Here is a 19751-nt window from a genome sequence, read left to right on the forward strand (position 1 = left end):
GTGGTAGGCATCCCACATATAAAGTAGAGGAAGATGGGCATTAACTCAGGGCCAGTCTTCCTCAGCAAAAAGAGGAGGATTGGCAGTAGTTAGCTCAGGGCTAATCTTCCTCAAAAAAAAAAAAAAGGAAATCCTGTTGTCATGTATCACTTTTTCCCATACTACCCATATCCATTTTAGCACTTACCTACTTGTACTAGTGATCTCTTTCACATCTCTGTTTACCTTGATGGATCCTGAGTTCTTGAAGCCACACCCATTGTTCCTTCCTAGTGTGCGGCCAGGACCTTCAGAGACCTCAATGTAAGGGTCCAAGATTCACCTCCATTGGAAACATCTGGAGGATGTGTCAAAATGCAGTTTCCTGGACCCCATCCCCAAACATATAGAATTAGCATGATATTTGTAAGGATTTCTAACAGCTGTGTTAGGGCTTTCAAACTGTATGAAGGAGATAACGAATCCAAAGGCATAACTACCTAAGAGCTCTGGGCTGTGCTTCTTCTACTTACTCCAGCCATTGTTTGGAAACCACTGCCATAAAATTGGTGGAACAAAGGAGAAACTGTCACCCTAGGTAAACCTCCATCTTATAACAGAAACAGCTTATGACTTTTATCTTAGAGGACTGTGACAGTATATACCTCATGTATTTTCCCTCAACCAAAGCAAATAATTTGGGGATTTTAAAACTAAAAGACCTTAGAGATTATAATTTGTACAAAATACACTGAGAAAAAACATACCAAAGATATGTTAAGAACATAAAGGCCCGACTAATCAAATGTATTATTCCCACGATTTATTTAAACAAAACTAAAAAGTCCAACATTTAAAACCCAAAATCTTGATTTTTTAATGATAAAAACAGTCATCACTTTTTTCATGAAAAGGTTTTTATTTTAAGGAGTCATATTTTAAATATAAGAAATATTATAAAATTATTATAGCTTTACAAATAATTCACTTTTTGATCAATATAAGTAGAAATATAGCAAATAATACATTTTTAAACAATATCAAAATATAATTTACAATTCTACAAATAGATGAATAGATTTCCAAAATTCAATCTCAAAAAATATTTTAAAGTATATGCTATGATTATTATAAAAGAGAAAACCTTTTTTTTTGTCTCTCAGAAAAGAACATTTTACCTGTATCTAGTCAATATTATTACATGGCACAAACAGTTTAAAATATAAAATGTTTACTCAAAATTATCTTTCAGAAGTTTTTTTTAATTTCTGCTTTTTGTTAATACTTGAAAAATATCTAAAGCTATATTTAAGTCTTACAGAGACTTAATGTCTCCAACTGAAATAAAGATATCATATTCAGCTTTCACCCTCCTAGCAGATACCATGAGTCATTTCTTAGAACTAGGTTTTCAGGTAATCGGTAGGGACGGGCTGTGCCAGTTGTACACTTCACAATCTTAGAAACATTTTATAACCATGATATGTGTAAGGACTCATAATTACTCTGCTATCTCTTTCAATCTGTGTCAAGAAGATAATACATGTGCTTTTTACACAGAGCACTAATACCTGGGACTGTGGAGTTGAATAGCATCTCCTATCTCTTCATTCAGTCACAGCTTGAGTAAATCACTTAACCATCCTTCTAACCTAGTACTTCCACCAGAATAACAAGAATGCTGTTGGTATCCATATATTTTAAGATGTACCAGAGAGTGAAAGGGTCATTATATGATCAATCTTTTACATCTTTAGTGGATAACCGCACTCTATTTAGAAGAACCTTGGCAGAAGAAATTCATTTTGCTACTGTGCTAGGTAGGCGATGAGAACCGAAGGATACCAGGAAGGCCGTCTCCTGACTTGATGAATGAAGGTCTAGCAATAATATGAACCTAAATAAAGTGCGCTTTACCTGGAAAACGTCTACTTGTTAAAGTTACAGGGGGAAATGTTGCAAATTAAACATCACTGGAAAAATTGAGTTCTCTCTATTTAGTTAATTATCTGTCACATTATATTATTGGATATAGCAGCCACAGAGGTTAACAGATTACTGCTTTTATAATTGAATTCTTAAAGAGTTTCACATTATATAATGATATAATTGTATTTTTAAAACATCACAGAAACCCAAAATGTACCTATTTGTCATCATCAGAATGTGCACATTTGATCAGGACCAAGCTATGTCCAAGGCCCCATTGAGCCCATCATTCAGTCACGTGCTTTTAGTGGCCACTGAGCGATGCTGTTTTGCAGGGAAGGAAATCAAGAATAAAATGATCATCCTCCATTGGGAAAAAACTCCTACAGAACAAGAGAAAATGACCGAGTCTTTCAGAAAATGTTTAGTGGTGCCAACAAAATGGAAAGTTAAAAAAGAAAAAAACATGATTTGTCTCATTGTAGCAGCAGAAGGGCAGCCCACGCTTGCAGAAAGTGGCAACTAAAAATAGATTCTGCTACTTTTTTGTGCGCTGAGAGTTACAAAAAGGCACAAAGTTCACAGATAGATATATTTTCAAGTAAGGGAACAAAATGACATAAAGAAACTGACCTTGTTATCAGTCTAGCAATAGAGGTGAGAGGCAAACACATTTCAAGGAAAAACTTAGTATTAAAGCACCTGTGCTGGAGCCCATAATAAGGATGACTGCCCAGCTAATGCTGTCAAGCAAGTTACAGCTGGACATGGACATCAGCCCCGTAGACAGCAAAATTCCACAGAGATCACGGTGAGCACGCCCACTTTGTGAATATGAGATTCCATAAATCACCAGGAATCCACACCAAGTGTCGGTCTTCATGCACATCCAAAAAGGGAGGGGAAACGGATACCCATCAATAACAAGCAACGATTTGTCATTTCAAATCTAACATCTAGGGCCAAGAAATTTATTTTTTTGTTTAAACTAAAATGTTTCTCTGGGCCTCCTGAGTTATCCAATAACTTCCCCATCCCTAAAAATATCAATTCTTTTTTTGTGTGTCCTTCTAAGAGAAGTGGTATTAAGAATTAACAGGTGTTTGGGGACGCCCAAAAGAAACCCACTAAACAAGTAACAACAAATTACTGCCTGAGCTGGATCCTGTTTTCAAATGATGGGCAAGGGCAATAAGACAATCCACATTCTATAAACTACTTTTGTTACACATTAATAACTAACAGTTTCTGTGCAGGGTTCAGAGTAATAAGACAGAGAACAGCAGCTTCGCAGCATTAAACTTAGGCGAAAGGGGAGTGGACAGCAGGAACAGTGAAATCGCACGGAAAAACAAGAGTCACCTGAGCATTAACCCAGTGTGAAAATGGAGCTACTTCTGATTTCCTAGAATCCATCCCTCCCAGGTTATTATTTCTGATTACCAAGACAGCACACAGCATTTTCGATCCAGCACTTTAGAAGAATGCTTGGTCACACCATGCTCTGCCTTATTAAATGATCTATGTTGAAACCATTCATTTCCATTTCTCTTACATCTGTAAAATGTCAAATAAGAGTGATAAGACAGCCATTTACCCTCAATTTTCTCAATAATGTAAGGTTTTAGAGAGAAAGTGTTAGAACTCTAAAATAATAGGCTAATATATTTTCTCAATTTTCCCTTCTCTCGTATTGCCACTAGGGGAAAATCTATTTCTGATAGGATCTCCTTTAAAGTTTAGGAGGCTGAAAAGCATTGCTCTTTAACGGAAAAAAAAGTTCTCAAACATAGTTATTTTCCGAGTAAATATCTTTCAAAAGAAAAGTTCTGCAAAGACTATAAAAACCTCCCCTGGAGGGTTTATAAAGGGTGACATAAAAGTAGGTGTGGGCGGAAAAAGAAATAATGTTTTAGGAACCGCTTTTAAAAAGATCAAATATGAATGGTTTCTACCCTATCTACCTCTTTTTCACCCTCCTTTCACACATGAAAACACACAGACAGCACACTAGATTTCAGCAAGTGTTAAGAAAGAATTACAAAGAAGCAAAAAAGAAAAATCAATCAATCCTTTTTTTACAAAGAGAGAAAATAGGCCATAGACTTCGACAGGCTATAGGAATCTTTCTCCCCTTACGCAGTGGGTCAAAAACAACGATGCTTCCAGACCTCTAGTAAGCGTAATTCACGTTTCCTTTCCTGAACATATCCTGATCAAGCCCTTAAACAAAATGAAGATGCTACAAGGCAAATCATATTCTAATTCTAATTTTCACTGCATTAAGATTCTGCAAAAGAACTGCAAAGCTATTGCAATCAACTACTCACATGTGGGAAACAAAGCATGGGTGTTAATGGGGAGCAAAATCAGTTATCTAGAAACACTCCCTAAAACTCACTTTTAAAAACCTTTTGAATGAAAAGTAAAATTGATATTTTAAGGTAATTTATCTTAAGCATACTACATATACAACTACATTAAAAAATACCCAGAAATCAAAATTATACTTCAAAGAATGTACTCTACACACATAAAACAAACCAGAGTCTGTAACAGTGTCTAAAAACAGATCTAATCGTTTTCTTAAAAAAAGGAACAATGGTTCATTTCTCCAGAGACGGAACATCCACACCACAATCATCCTCGTTTGGCGTCACCGATGGCTCCCCAAACATCAAAGACAAATTCATCTGGGAACGCGAAGTCTCCAAGAGCTTCGTCAAGGGCCACGGCAAATTCATCTGGATTACCTTTGTCCTTTCCAGCTTCAAACATTGTGGTAGCTATCAAAAATAATTTTAAAAATTAATGATACACGAGACAGCAACAGAAGACTGAGAAAAACGGCACCAGGAAAATTACTTTCTAAAAGTAACATGCATATCTATCATAGATTTCTAGTGCAAATTACAATAACAAGATACTCTCTACCACATACGGAGGTAGCAAAGATATTTTCAAACAACCTGCCCACTGCACCCAGCTGTGCAGCTGCCACCTCGGCCCCCTCCTCCACCTCGGAGCCCCTCAGTTGGGAACCTCTGGCATACCTGTGGGTGGAGCAAGAGCTCCTGAAAGAAAACCCCGTGGCTAACCCCAGCAGGAAACTCAGAGTAACCCTTCCCCCACCTCCCCATAGTCCCTAGCTCTCTCTGCCCCTTCCACTAGTCCCCCACCCCCAACTATGATGGCGTCTAGTCCTCCCTTGCCAAAAAAAGAAAGCAGAAAATAACAGTCTGCAACGGGGCAATCAGGCTTGGAAGAAGGGGAGGAAGATATCTGTCTACTTCTTCTGAGCCCTCTCCAGTTTCGGATAGAAAGTGAAGGTGAGGCCTTTGCTCTGTTTTTCTAGTAAGTTGCCTGGGCCCCATATTCTATGGCTGGGGAACCAGCATCTTCGGGAGTACACACTCCCATAAAGCCTGCCCCCACTGGCTGGGAGCCCATGAGGCTCAGCTGGTTCTTTCTCAGTCCCCTGTAAGTACCAGCAACCAGAAGGAGACAGTGGGAATTGACTTGGGACTTGGGTGAAGAAGCAGGGTAGAAGTGAAAAGCCAAGGCCAAGAGAAAAGCTCCAGCCTCTCCTTTCCTCCCAGGTTAAGGTAGAATGAATCAAAGCTTGTATGATTTCTCTGAATGAGCCCAGAGGTCTGGTCTTTCAGCTCAAATCCACCAGGGCTTTTCAGAGTCTTTAAGAACTGCTCCTCTTCTCAAACGAGCCAGTACTAACACCAGCAGGCTTGGGGAAGAGAGGAGATACGGCCCATGGAAGAGCAGCACGATCAGAGCAGAAGCGGATGCGGTGGGGGGGACCTGGTGCAGGGATCAAAGCCCTAGTCAGGCAGGAGGGCTTCCACGTGGCCAGACAGCCTGGTGCGGGGTGGGAGAGTTCCAGCGAGGTAAGAAGGCCATGGGGGAGGGGAGGACAGCAGCCACAGGAATGAGAGACGGGAGCCCAGGAACAATATGTCCTGGACCTGGCCTGCAATGCCTCGCAACCTCTGGTTTGGTTTCCTTAGTCAGAAATGAGAAAAATCATGATTTAAGATGCCCAGACTATAACTTCACAGTCCAAACTGTATAATCTCACTCATGCATTCAGGCTGGCACAGCAGAAAAGTGAAGAAAAACGCCTGCACTAAATACAGTCCCAGAATTGGCCAGACCTCCAGTCCCACCGCTGACATGCTCCACCTCTGCTACCACGACCACTATTATGGGTAAGAGCTATTAGGGATCGCTGCTGAGAAGGATAACAGCTACACGTATTCTTCATGACGTAACAAGAACCTTATACATATGATTTAATTTGATGCCTTGGCACCTCTGTAAGGTGGTTTTTATTATACCCCTTTTACAGATGTGGAAATTAAGGTTCAAAGTTTAGTAATTTGCCCAAGGGCTAAAGCTTCAAACTAATGAACTTAGGACTCACACTCCCTGTGAATTCATTATTTTTGTGCCTCTCAATAGACATTACGTCAACATTCACTAGGTATTTACTCTGGGGAGGTACTGTGGTAGGAGCTGGGATTAAAAATCGAGTAAGGGGGCTGGCCCGGCGGCGCAGCAGTTAAGTTCGCACATTCCGCTTCGGCAGCCCGGGGGTTTGCTGGTTTGGATCCCAGGTGTGGACATGGCACCACTCATCAAGCCACGCTGTGGTAGGCATCCCACATACAAAGTAGAGGAAGATGGGCATTGATGTTAGCTCAGGGCCAGTCTTCTTCAGCAAAAAGAGGAGGATTGGCAGCAGATGTTAACTCAGGGCTAATCTTCCTCAAAACCGAGCAAGGTATCTGCCCTCAGGGAACTCCTGGTCTTGTAGAAGCAACAAAAACCCCAATCAGGCAGCTTCATAACTGTGTTGGAAATACTGTATTTAATATAGCGCTCCATAAATCTTTTACAAATCAGTGATTTGTACATGTATTTTAAAAGAATTTAAGACTGGAGCATGCACTGAACATGTTACGAATTTTTGTTAATGTATAAAGTACAAACATACATCCTTACAGGAGAAATAAACTGGTATAATTTTATCCTTTTTGATTAAGATTATATCTCTAAGAGAAAAACAAAAGAAATTTTAGCCAAATGAAATACTTTTTAGAAAGTTCTATCACATTAACATAATGACAGCTACTAAAATGCTTATAATCTGCTAACTATAATATATCTGCAATATACTGCAATAATATTTAACACCTGAATACAATCCAGCAAAAAAAATTCCACTAAAAGAGTAGAATTGTGATACCAATATAGCAGCTAAGTGCTGACCTCTCGTGGCCAGGTTGAGAATATCTTTATATCATTACGACTACTGAACAACTTTTACAATACAAATGACAAACTTATTTTGGTGACATAGGTCAATCTACATTTTCCACTAAGCTTTTAAATACTTAAACAAAATTTTTAGACATAAGGTATTGCCGCAGGTGAAAAATCTTGGTATCAAAGGCCCAGAATTCAATCTCAGCTCTTAACTTGTTAGCCAACTTAGGGCAAGTTACCAAACTTCTCTGAATTTGTTTTCAAATTTCTAAAATGACACACAGCGGGGTTTAGATAAAGATTTGTCATTATTGTTAGTTTAATCATGAAATCTGAAACCATATCTCTTTCTATGTAAGGTCTTCAACACTGACATTCTCTAAGACTTTTCATAAATATCAACACATTTCAAGCAACTCACATATGAGCCCAACACCAAAAGCTCAGCCAATATAGAATGTTTTTTAAGTGAAATCTATTTCCAAAACTTCATTGGCTTTATCTGAGAAGGATGACTTTCTTTAGTGTTCATTGTTTTGAATTCACTGAAAAAAGAAAACCATCCTAGGAAAGAATGTAATTATCTCTATTAAAATTATCATATACTTTTAAAAGAGCTATAAAAGATCTTATAGTGAAGATTTCCTTTCCACACATTTCTGGATCTCTTAATAAATTAGAAATCCTAAAATTCTGAAATTGCCAGGATAATCAGCAAACTCCTAAATTGGTATCATCAGAAAATATTGTAGTTCTATATATAATTTACACAGTCGCGTTAAATATTCATGATGAAACATATATGATACAACTTTCCATTAAGTTAGGTCAATCCGAGACAAAGTCTTATAGGACTCAAAATCTCCCAGAAACCACTCTCCCCCCATAGATAACATTCCAAGGCAACCCATGTTGGCAATGGGTGGATTGAAAAGTCATAGTTCACAATGTAACTTTACAACCAAATGAAACACTGTCACCTTCACGGTTACTTCCCATATAAACTCATTTGAGTTATTTTCCATTTTCAAATGGTAAATACATCCCAAAGCTTTTCTGACGATAGTGTTTTGGGTTTAGTGATTTTACTGCCACAATTCTTTTTAAAATTTTTAATATAAACACATTAACAACTCCAAAATAATTTGATGTCATTGTAATTTGTGTTAAGATTTAATATTTCTGAAAGCTAAGAAACATGGGAATACAAACAAGTAAATATATTCGTCTGTTGAATCAGTGTTACATTCGTGATTTATATTTCCTGCTAATCAGATCTGAATAATGAGAGAAATTCCTAATTTAACAATGGCTGACATTCGTCAAATACTTACTTTCCTTAAACTTTGCCTCCCTCAGTGACCACATTGCTAATCATGTATAATGATAATGACTTTTCATGTCATTGGAGGAATTTGCTACAGATGATTAATAACTTTACAAAGGGATTACTAGCTAATTTACAAAGAATTTGTGAGGAATGTTTAGTGCTCTAAATTTGTCAGAGTGAAAGAAAATTGATTCTTAAAGAACTGTTTCTTAATTCATTTATAATTACTTGTACCATTGTCCAAAGCACTTGCATATTTTTAACAACAAAAGAGCAAAACTAATGTATTTACTCCCAGTTTACACTTAAGTAACTATAAGACCCGTAAGTTCTAAATTTAAGGACTCTTTCAAGTTCTCACCTTTGAAAAGTGTGATTCTCCTAAAGTTCATCAAGACCCAGCAACTGATACGCTAGTTCCTGAACCTTATAATATTCATACAGTTAGACAATTTGAAAACTTCTCACCTGGATAGAGACCCATCATATTATTTTTCCAACAAATACTCCCTAATCTGAGTTCAGTAGCACTGCCATCTCTAAATCCCCTGTGCCCTCATTTGCATGTTCATTTGCATAACTGTCACAGGCCCACATCATTTATGCAAATCTCTATATTTTCCCAAATGTAAAAGGGTCGGGGACAAATGTTTTAAGACACTGGCTTTCTGTAGGATCATCTCAGCTTTAACTTCTTAACTTCTGTCTGTGTGGAGCAAGGATCCATTATATGCAAATTTTCTGTTTCTCTCTAAGGAGCTAAAAAACAGAGCGCCAATTTTTTTCAATTACAGACATTATCTGTACATCCCCCATAGAAATTTTATTTTATAAGTTCAGACAGGCAAGAAAAAAATAAGAATAAAGGAAGATGAGTGGAAGTAGAAAAGGAAGAATGAGCTTTAAATACCTCTAGCTGAGGTAGAGTAAAATACTTATCTGGTAGAAGGTAAAGAAAATTGTCCAAGTCTTTGACTTTAAAAAATTTGTTAAGTACCTGACAAACGCACCGCCACGCACACACGCATGGACGCATGCAGCACAAACCCCACCATTAGAGGGCACACTCTCTCTTTCCCCACCCAGCATCCACCTGCCCTTCTTAAGAGAACACGGATCTTGCTTCCGCATGGGAGGGGCCAGGCCTCTCACAGTCTCAGCCCTTGTATTTCAGAGTCACTCTCAGCTCCAGAGGTAGAGCATTTGACTCAGACCTAACCACCCTCCTAGCTTCAGTGACTGGCTCAAGTGAGCCAATCAGACCAATCAGAGACAATCCCAAGCATTTTGTTTGAATGATTTGGAAAGGGCTCTCCCTCTCTCCCATCGTGCTTGCCACCAAGATGATGTAGAGGGCGGAGCCATGGCAATCATTTGGCTGCATGAGGGAGGGTCTGAAGCTGCCAGGAGATACCATGGGGACCTGAAATGAAGTTAGAATTGAGAGAAAAGAAAGCACATCCTGATCATAGCATGAGAACTCCGGATCTAAGCATTCTTGAAGCCAGGATCTACCTCTGGACGTTTAAGTTATAAGAACCAAAACATTTCCCCCCTTTTCTCCCTTAAGCCAGCTAGAGATAGGTTTGTTGGGTTTTGTTTTGCTGTAGTTGCAACTTTTATTTTATTGTTTTATTTGTTTTGTTATTTGCAACTGATAGAATCTTAACTGATAAACCAAGACCCTGACATCCTAATGATGACATAAGAAATACACAGAAATTCAACTGCTCAACTGCCCTGATTAGTCATATGCCAAGTGTGTCCTCTTCCTTCATATTTCTGATTCATTGGTCACAAGGTTTCAGTAATATGGTGCACAACTTTAATACCATGATAAATACACAATTTAATCAATGTAAATCTGTCTCAAACAATATATGATAAAATGCATGTCAAATAATAACACCTATCATATCTATCATTTACAAAATTCTTTTCATATATATTTTCCCAATAGATGTATATATTGTGAAATAATCACTACAATAATTCCAGTTAACATCCATCATCACATATATTTTTTAAATCCATAAAATAATCCTGTGAAGGAAATATTATTATTTATAGTTTATAGATTAAAAACTGAAGTTTAGGAAACTTGACTTGACTCTAAGGCCTCACAGACAGTAAGAGGTAAGGACCAGGTCTTCTTTTCATTATTATTTATTATCTTTATTTTCATGACTCTTTTCATCAATCCAGAAATACCTTTTAACTTAAAAAGTATAATTGGCTATAAATGCAAGGAAGACATAAATACGCACTAAGTTCCATCAAATTAAGAAATATAAGACTTTTTTAAATAGCATAATCTTACCTAAATCAGGATCTCGAATTCCCATGTACAACTCAAGAAGATCATCAATCTTTTCAATTGCCTTTGCTTTGGTTTCAGAGGGCTTTATCAAAGAAAAGAGAAATAAGAGATTATATTTCTATGTGCAATCTCTTGAATGTCGAGGCATCCACAGGGGAAAATCTGATGTGGGGCCAGTTCATGGCTGTGTACGTCAGCTAATTTGAATGGAAATATATCTAGAACCTGCACTACAACTCAACACAAACCAGTAGAGTAAACACTTATTTTTAGTGTTTGTGCTAAGTGTCATGGATTCAAAGAAGAAAAGCCAGGAACACAGTCTCCAAGTAGCCAACAATCTAGAAGGGGAGACAGATGTGAAAGTAAATAACTATGTAGCCATAATAAGGTCAATTTTTAAAGAATATAAAAGATACAGAGGCATCACAAGGGAAGTAAATTTAAATCTCTCAGAATAGCGGAAGCTTCAGAAAGAAGGTGACTTGAGAACTGTTTTCTCAAAGATGAACTAGCGTCAGATAAGCAGGAGAGGGCACTTCAAGTAGAAGGCAATAGATAGATAACCAAAGTCTACGTGAGGTTGCAGAGTCTGATAAAAGATCACAGCCTGTTATGGGGACGGCAAGAGGTCCCAAGTGACTGGGGAACCTAGTCCCAGACATGACCAGATATTAAGGGGTCCCGTGGGGCATGAAAAGGGCTTTGGTCTTTATCGTGCAAGCCACTGCCCCCAACCTTTTAATGGCTCACCTCAAGAGTAAAACATTTCTGAAGACTACTCTTATTATTTATTTTTTACTTAATTTTATTGTACTGTTGAAATAACTTTGTAGGCCCAAGATAGAGCCACTCCTGCCCAGGGTGCCATGCCAGCAAAGAGAGACTTAGACAACTTTCATGCCCCTGAAAATACTCCACTTGACCAGAACCGCAGTCCATCCAGTCAGCCACTGCCCACAGGCCAAGCCAACTCCGGGCCTCTCAGCCCACAGGAGCTTGGCTGTGTGGCCCCAGCCAACCAGATATTTCCTATTTTTCTCTTCCTTGGTCTTTATTCTTTATCTTACAAAAGCTTCTTGCATTCTGCCCTATTTTGCAGTTCTCCGAAGGAGACTAACCACTTCATATAGTGTTAAATTGTTGGTTTCTATCACCCAATTGTCTTCTTTAATCATTTTTAATAGTGTGTAGTTTTTACAAATTACACACATGCAATACCATATGAATATATTATCTAAGTATTAAAATACATAAAAATAGAAACTTTATAAGGATGAAGTCATGGCGAAAGATTTTAAAAATGTCTTGTTTTATGCATTAACGGTAACAAAATGTTTTTTTTCTTCCTGAATCTATTATTAAAGGTTTCAGTGAAAAACATGATTGGATATATTTTATTATTTTTTCAAAATCTTGGTTTAATATTTGCTCAAATCTGGTTCTACGTTCAGCTTATTTGAAATACTTGGTTTTAAATGGCTTCATAGCTAAAAAAGAAATTAGCCAAAGAAATTGAATGCAAAACCACAGCTGCAAATGTAGAATTTAAGATTAGATTATAAGAAATTCATAATACTTTTAATATTGTTATAAATATATGTTACTTCGTATTCTCCAAACTTATTTTAAAATATGCATCTTATTGTAAATAAAATTTAATTTTTATTTCCTTGAGGATATTATTACAACATTCTCATATTCACATTTATCTGAACTAAGGCTTAGAAACAATAACAGATGATACACCACTCTCGCCTTCTCTACAGTGTATTTTGAATGGTCTGGTGAAAGCAACAGGCTCTCAAAGTAACTCAGATGTTTACCTTTGTATCCAGCAGCCATACTGTAAGTTTTCGCAACAAGTATCAGTACTTCTCATACCGAATCCGACATCAATATTTTACCATTCCACCTCCTAAACAGCTCTTGATCTCATCGGCTCTCCTCCATTCACATTCTGATTGCTTGGGTTCAGCCCTCCTCTTCTCTTATGTGCAGAGGTTTCCTAATTTGCCTCCCTGCCTGCAACCTTCACCCTCTCAAATGCACCCTGCTCAACAACCCACCCCCCACCCCAACAAAGGAATTTTTCTAAAATGCAAAATTGATTATGTTGCTCCCCTCGCAATTCTTAAATGGCTCCCCCATTATGCACAGGCCCTTCACATCCTGACCCAGGTCAATACTTCCAGCCTCATCACCCCCCACCAGGTACCTCCAGCACTCCACACTCCAATTTGATGGACACTTACAAGGTCCTCAAGCCCATCATTGTTTCACGCCTAGAACACTCTCCTGCTCATCTTAAACCAACTCCATCATTTCTCCTGGAGGGAAACTCTCCCTGATGGCCCCTCTTTCCCCATCCCTGACAACGGAGATCAGCCCCTCCTTTGGGACATTAACCCTATTGCCCCTGGTTTGTAATAGCCTCCTTTCATGGCTCTCTCCCTTTAAAGTGAAAAACCAAGGTCTTTATTCATCTTCGTATCACCAGCACCTGGACTGTGCCTATCTCAGCACATACTCACATACTGAATAAATTATGAGGTACACACATGGGGCATCTTTCACAGTTTTCAGAATTTGTGTTCTTTTATAAGGGGATGATTTGTTTGAAATCTATAAATCCTTTAATGTCTGAAATTAGATTGTAAGTCATTTGTATCAAATTCAATCTTAGCACCAAACTAGCTTTTTCCTTTTATTATGAGCTATTTTTAATTGCCCCAGTTAATGGGACAGACTATGCAAATCAAAACAGAGTTTCAGATGTTTATCTTTGAATGAATCTTTCCTACGTCCCCAGATAGATCTTCGGCTACTCCTTTTCATGCCAGCACCTTATACATAACAGGTACTTAACAAATATTATTCGTTACGCTATTAGAAGATGACCCTCCTCCTAAAGTGACGCGGAGTTTCTCCTGCTGACCCCGCCTCCTTTGCGGTTCAAGGTCTGTCCTATTTTCCTCACAGCCTCACTCTCCTAGCTCCTCACTTCTGGCTCCTTCCAACTGTTCCTCTATTCTTTTACAGGCTTCTTTCTTCCACGGGTTTGTTCATTCGTTCAATAAACAGTTACTGGCCTGCAGCCGCATGCCTGGCCGTGTGCCGGACAAAGGAACAGTAACGACTCAGCGTGACCAGAAGGCTCTGCCCTGTCTCTTTCACACACCTCATCGTAGCTCATTTTCAAAATGCTTTTGGCTCTCTCAGGTCTCTTCATTTCCATTTGCCAGGACAGGGGCACCCGACTCAAAATCTTCCTCTGGGTTCCCCAAAAGTGACAACATCCTGGGTGACTCAAACATTCAGAAGGACAACCTTGGCCTCAGGGTTCCTGGAGTGTCTGCTCCAACAAACCCCCCTGGACGTCATCACCCCACATGCTCTGGGCTCCCCCTCTGTGAAAACAGCCTCCTAACTGTTCACTGTCTTACTCTTTTGCTCTCCACACATGTGAAGAACCCTAGGACAATACACACATGGTGAACCAGACGGGCTGGTATCTGCACCCCTTGCTGCAGGAGCTCCTGAGTCTCAGATGCCCGCCTGCCCTCCCCTCTGCCTGCACAATGACTTCCTCACCACCATCTTCGCTATTGCGGGTGGGCCTGACCTGCCCTTGACACTTGGAATCCTTTCCGCTGCTGTCCCTTCCCCCTGCCAGCCTCTTCTTCCACCCCTTTCCCTCCGTTTGTCTCTTTTCCTGCTGGTGTTTTTCACTCAAATACTGACCCAGTCAATCAGCAAAACCCTTACTCTTCTCAAGCTTAAGTGAATTATTTATTAATTCATTAATTCAGCAAAGACTTGAGCTCCTTTGATGTGTCAGGTACTAGGTGCTGGGGATACTGAAGGAAACAAGACATGTGAGCAAAGCACCTAACAATAGACAAAAAGGAAATAAAGATATGATAAGTCCTACCGTGTTTAGCACTTCGATGAAACTAAGAGCGAGGAGGATTGAGCAGCAGGAGGGGTGGTGGGAACTGCTACTTACATGAGATACTCAGCGAAGGCCTTCTAGTCAAGGTGACACATGGGCAGAAACCTGAAGGCAGCAAGTCTGCAGGCTGTGCCAATAAATGGGCAACGCCCTCGGACAGAGGACACAGCTGTACAAAGCCCCTGAGGTGGGACACATCTGAGTGTCTGGGGACAGCGAGGAGAGCCCTGTGGCTGGAGCAGAGGGAACAGGGGAGTGATGGGAAATAAGGTCAGAGAAGAAGTGAGAGTCAGAGCATGTTTGTCACTCTAAGGACTTTAGCTTTCATTCTGAGGGACATAGGAAGCCCTTGGAGGGTTTTGAACAGAAAAGTAACATGCTCTCATTTGGGGGGGGGGGGGGGCAGTTATTTTATTTTTTGGTGAGGAAGACTGGCCTCGAGCTAACATCTGTTGCCAATCTTCCTCTTTTTGCTGGAGGAAGATTGTTACTGAGCTAACACCTGTGCCAGTCCTCTTCTATTTTGTATGTGGGATACCACCACAGCATGGACCCACAAGGGGTGTATAGGTCCGCACCCAGGATCCGAACCCACAAACCCCAGGCCCCAAAGTGGAGTGAGCAAACCCAACCACTATGCCACCAGGCTAGCCCCATCACTTATGTTTTTAAAAGATAATTCTGGCTGCTGTGCTGAGCACCAAAGGAGGGAGGGTGGGGTGAACACAGGAAGACTGACCAGAAGGTGGCTGTGATATTCACGAGAAGATGTTGGTGCCCTGGGTCAGGGTGCTGGGGGTAGAGGTGAGAAGTGGTTGGATTCTGGCATATTGTGGAGGTAGACCCACTAGGATTTGCTGATGGAAGGGATGTGGGACATGAAGAGTCAAAGATGACTACAAAATGTTTTCCCTGAGGAGTCTTTCATTATCAAAATGTTAAGTATGTCTGCTCCCACAGGTGGCTCTGAGACTTCTCCTTGGTTCTCAGAGCTTTAGATGATTCCTTTTACATTTTTGAGCCAGTCCAGATGTCTACAGACTCTGGAAAAAGTTGTCTGCTGGAGCTGAGGACTGCTACAGATCACAATCTCTTCTCATGTGCTCAGTTTCTCTATTTCCTTGTTAAATGCCCTCAGTAATTTTCATATTGTTCCAATAGGCCATGAATTAAAGTCCACGCTTTAAGTAGAATCTATGGTATTTTATTGAACTTTGTGATTTTACCTTTATCTCCAGCTCTAATAAATACGAACGTCCACACATTTCCAAGCAGAATGGGAATTAAACAAACATAACATACCACTTCTTCCACGGTGGCAGGACCTTTCGATCTCAGGCGAAGTGTCCCCTTTGCAGTACCGATTTTTTCCACCGACGACTTTCCACCTTTGGACCTTGGCTCAATTTCTACAAACATACAATGGGTGGGGAAGGTGTATATATTCAGAAAGAATTCCAACAGCCTGCTGTAGAAGCTAATGCAGTTTCCATCACAAGACTGTGTACAATTATTGCAGAGATTTGATAAAAGGCCTTCTTATAGAATTCTTACAGAATTTCCCAAACCAAGATAAATTCACCTGCCACCTATTATTCTCACACAGGAGTCTCTATCAGAGGTCTGGGTACAAAAAAGGAAAAGGAATACGTGAAATGTACAGATGGGACACACTGGAAGTTGTAAGGAATAAAAAATAAAACAGTTGGCTTTATTGTAGGAGTAAAGAGGTGTACGAGGCAGGAAAGCAGAGGCAGAACTTCAGCGGGACTTCAACAGATCATGAGGAAGAACGGGAGTCATGTCTTGGGAGAGAACCTATGGGTACCTTGGGGTACCCGCCTATCAAGCAAGTTACAGCTCTCATTTTACAAAAAAGGAAATCGAACTCAGCAAGAAGCAGAACTGGGATTCAAATCCAGGTCTTGTGATCCCAAAGTCCGCATGCTTTCCTCAACACACTCCAACACTGCGCCCCCTGGAAGCACAAGGGACAAATTCAGAGGTGACGTACTGAGAGAAGCAGTTCCTAACGAGGTCAGGAACAGGTTCCAAGGAAGGAATTCCTCTCAGAAGGCAGGCAAGGGGACAGAGAGCAAAAGTCCCCAGGAAGCCACTCCTTTCCTTATGCTTGTTTTGTGTTTTATTTTTGTTTTTCCAATGCACCAAGAGCCACCCCCCAATACCAAGCAGCAGTGTAAATGGGTGAAAGGGGAGGGTGGGCACTGAGATCACTGGGCGGGGCGTGCCCCATCACTGCCACTCCAAGAACTTCCTCTCTCATGGGAAGGTAGGCCCTGCAAAGCCAGATCTACTTTTTTGCAAAGAAACTGGATATTCAGAATTTTGTACGAATCTCCTAATTTTTAAGCTTTAGCAACTAAATCAAACTTTTAAAAATAACACATTGGCAAAAATAAAAAAGATCTGTGGATCAGATTCCAACCACAGGTCACCGATTTATAACTTCTGCAAATATCTCCCCAAATCCCATTGTCTGAGGACCCCATGTGGCAGCAGTCTGGGGCAAGAGCTAGGGCGGTGGCGGGATGCTGCACCAAGAACTGGAGATAACTGAGCGCCAGTGAGGCATCAAGGACAGGCTGGTAAATGCAAGCAGGTAGTGGGGTCTGTACAAAACTCTCAAGACATAGACGTCAAGAGACAGTCTTACTGACTTAGAACCCAGAATAATTCCCATCTTCAGCAAGTACTCCTTGGCTATTGGGAATCTATTCCAAAGTGACTGAAGATTTTACATGTTAATTTTAACCTGCATTCAAGGACACAATCACCAAAACATAAAACATAAGTTTTCCTCTGAGAATGAAATCATTAAAAATTATCACAAGTAGACCAGCTCCCCTAAGCAAAAACCTATAAATGGTGGCTGATGATGCTAAGGCTAATCATGGTGACCAGAGAGATTCTCAGGAGACCAGAGCTACATCAGCAAGTCTACAGCGGTGGCCATACCAGTCACACTACACCTCATCTGAGGAAAGGATGGATTAACAGCAGCAAGATGCTCAGTGGAGAGTTTCCAAAAGGGTGTCCAAAGAAAAAGATGAGGTAAGTATGTCATCAGCACTGTCTAGGATTCTGTACTACCCAGCAACACTGAGTATTCTCAGCTGAGACTCACGTATGGATCTAAAGTGGTCAAGACAGTCTCAGCTCAATGGTACACCCCTTCAAGATACACACCCTTATGCCCCCACTCCTCTCACCACACACACCCCAGCCCACTGTGATTTCACCAAACAACCTACTCAGTATAATTTGTCTCGCATATAAATTTCCTACAGGGTAGAAAATGAACTGCTCAGCTAACATGTGCTTTCACCTACCACTCTATACACATTTCTAAATGTAAAGTAGTACACTGGCCTTCTGGCTTATCAACAAGTCTCTTGTAAGTTTGGTGAGTATGATATAACCTGGAAAATCGAATAATTCTGGATACAGTGAAAAAGTAAAAGGTTTCTGGGATTTATGAAGCTAAGGACCCAGACTCTAGGATGTGAGAACTTCAGGAAGAGATTGTCATCCATGCCTGAGAAGTCAGCCAGCCTTCCTAGATGATGTCTGTCTTACCTTGCTCTTACCTGCAGCATCAGTAGCTAAAAAGGAAAATGTATGTCAAATGGGAGATTTTTTTTTATTAATAAGCTTTATTTTTAAAGCATTTTTCCATTCAGAGCAAAATTGAGCAGGAAGACAGATTTCCCACATACCTCCTGCCCCCACGCACGCACAGCCTCTCCCAGTGTCAACAGCCCCCACCGCAGTGGTGCTCAAAGCCCATAGTTTCCATTAGGCTTCACTCTTGGTGGTGTACATTCTGTGGGTTTGGACAAATGAATAAAGACAAGTATCCACCACTGTAGTATCACAGAGAGTAGTTTTACTGCCCTAAAAACCCTCTGTGCAATTCTGTCTGGCCCAGATTTTTTTTTTTTTTTTAAATCTTTGCTTGTCGACCCATCTTCTCCTCGAGAATGGTATCTCAAAAATAACCACTTGGTGGCACCAAAGCAAAAGTTAAATTTTCAGTTCTGGCTTAGATCGCCTCTAGAAAGGCAGTTTTCACGGCTAAGGAAACAGAAGCCATGTTTCTCTGTGATCCTGACTCAGGGACATAAGTCAACCTGTTTACACATGAAAACAGGCAGGATGGTCCTGTTCACCCACAGGGGAAAAAAAACAAGTTTTGTGGGTTTTAAATGCTTAGAAGATTGTGAATGTTTTCAGTCTGTCCTACTTTGGGGGTGCAGGCCTGTTTAAGCACGTCTAACCAACCAGGCCAAGCCCTAAATCAGTCACTCCACTTCTCCTGAGTAGATGTGCTCCAGGCCTCTCCCAGGGCTGAATAACGAGAGGGATGCTGTTCCTACAGCAGACACCAGTACCCGGCCTGCAGCCAGCTCATTCACTAGACTCAGGGCCCCCCACTCCTGTGAAGCATACTGACTACCTGCCTGCTGCAGGCCACTTAGGGCACAGGATACGCACAGCTGGGGGGCGCACAGCTGCCCCCACGGTTGAATTGAATGTCACCAAGAAGCAGTCATGTCTGTTCCCAAACCCTTTCGTGGCAATTTTATCTGTTACTCTAATTATACAATTTAATTTAAAAGTACATGAGCTGATGAAATAGGCGTGAAACAAGGAGTTATTACTGCCATAAAAACTAGGTTAACTGCTTTGGAAAGACTCCATACAGGGCGAGTCGCAAAAAAAAAAAAAAAAATTAGGTGTGGGCAAGATGACGCTAGGAGGTTAGAAAAAATATCTTTAAACATCCAGCGTTTCATATATCTCGGTTTTAAAAATGAAACAGAACCCAGAGACACACGTTAAGACTGTGACTATGTAAGCACGACTTCACAGAACGCCAATTTGTGTCCTCTACTCAAAGAAAGGGTCTTTTACACGAAAAGAGTGGTAAAAGA

General features: G+C 40.4%; 1 protein-coding gene across 3 annotated transcripts in view; it reads right to left on the reverse strand.

Moving 5' to 3' along the window:
- Window positions 1–1722: 1722 nt before the first annotated feature.
- GIPC2 (GIPC PDZ domain containing family member 2) overlaps window positions 1723–19751 on the reverse strand; it is a 76542-nt gene continuing 58513 nt past the window's right edge. For all 3 annotated transcript variants that reach the window (XM_014740030.3, XM_070267473.1, XM_070267474.1), the window contains exons 4-6: window positions 16099–16205; window positions 10842–10923; window positions 1723–4694 (exon numbers count right to left, since the gene is read on the reverse strand). In XM_014740030.3, the coding sequence (XP_014595516.2) occupies window positions 4549–4694; window positions 10842–10923; window positions 16099–16205 (335 nt within the window). In that variant the 3' untranslated portion in view covers window positions 1723–4548. The remainder of the gene's footprint in view (window positions 4695–10841; window positions 10924–16098; window positions 16206–19751) is intronic.

Source organism: Equus caballus, chromosome 5 (genome assembly GCF_041296265.1).
Source record: "Equus caballus isolate H_3958 breed thoroughbred chromosome 5, TB-T2T, whole genome shotgun sequence".
Lineage (NCBI taxonomy): Eukaryota > Metazoa > Chordata > Mammalia > Perissodactyla > Equidae > Equus > Equus caballus.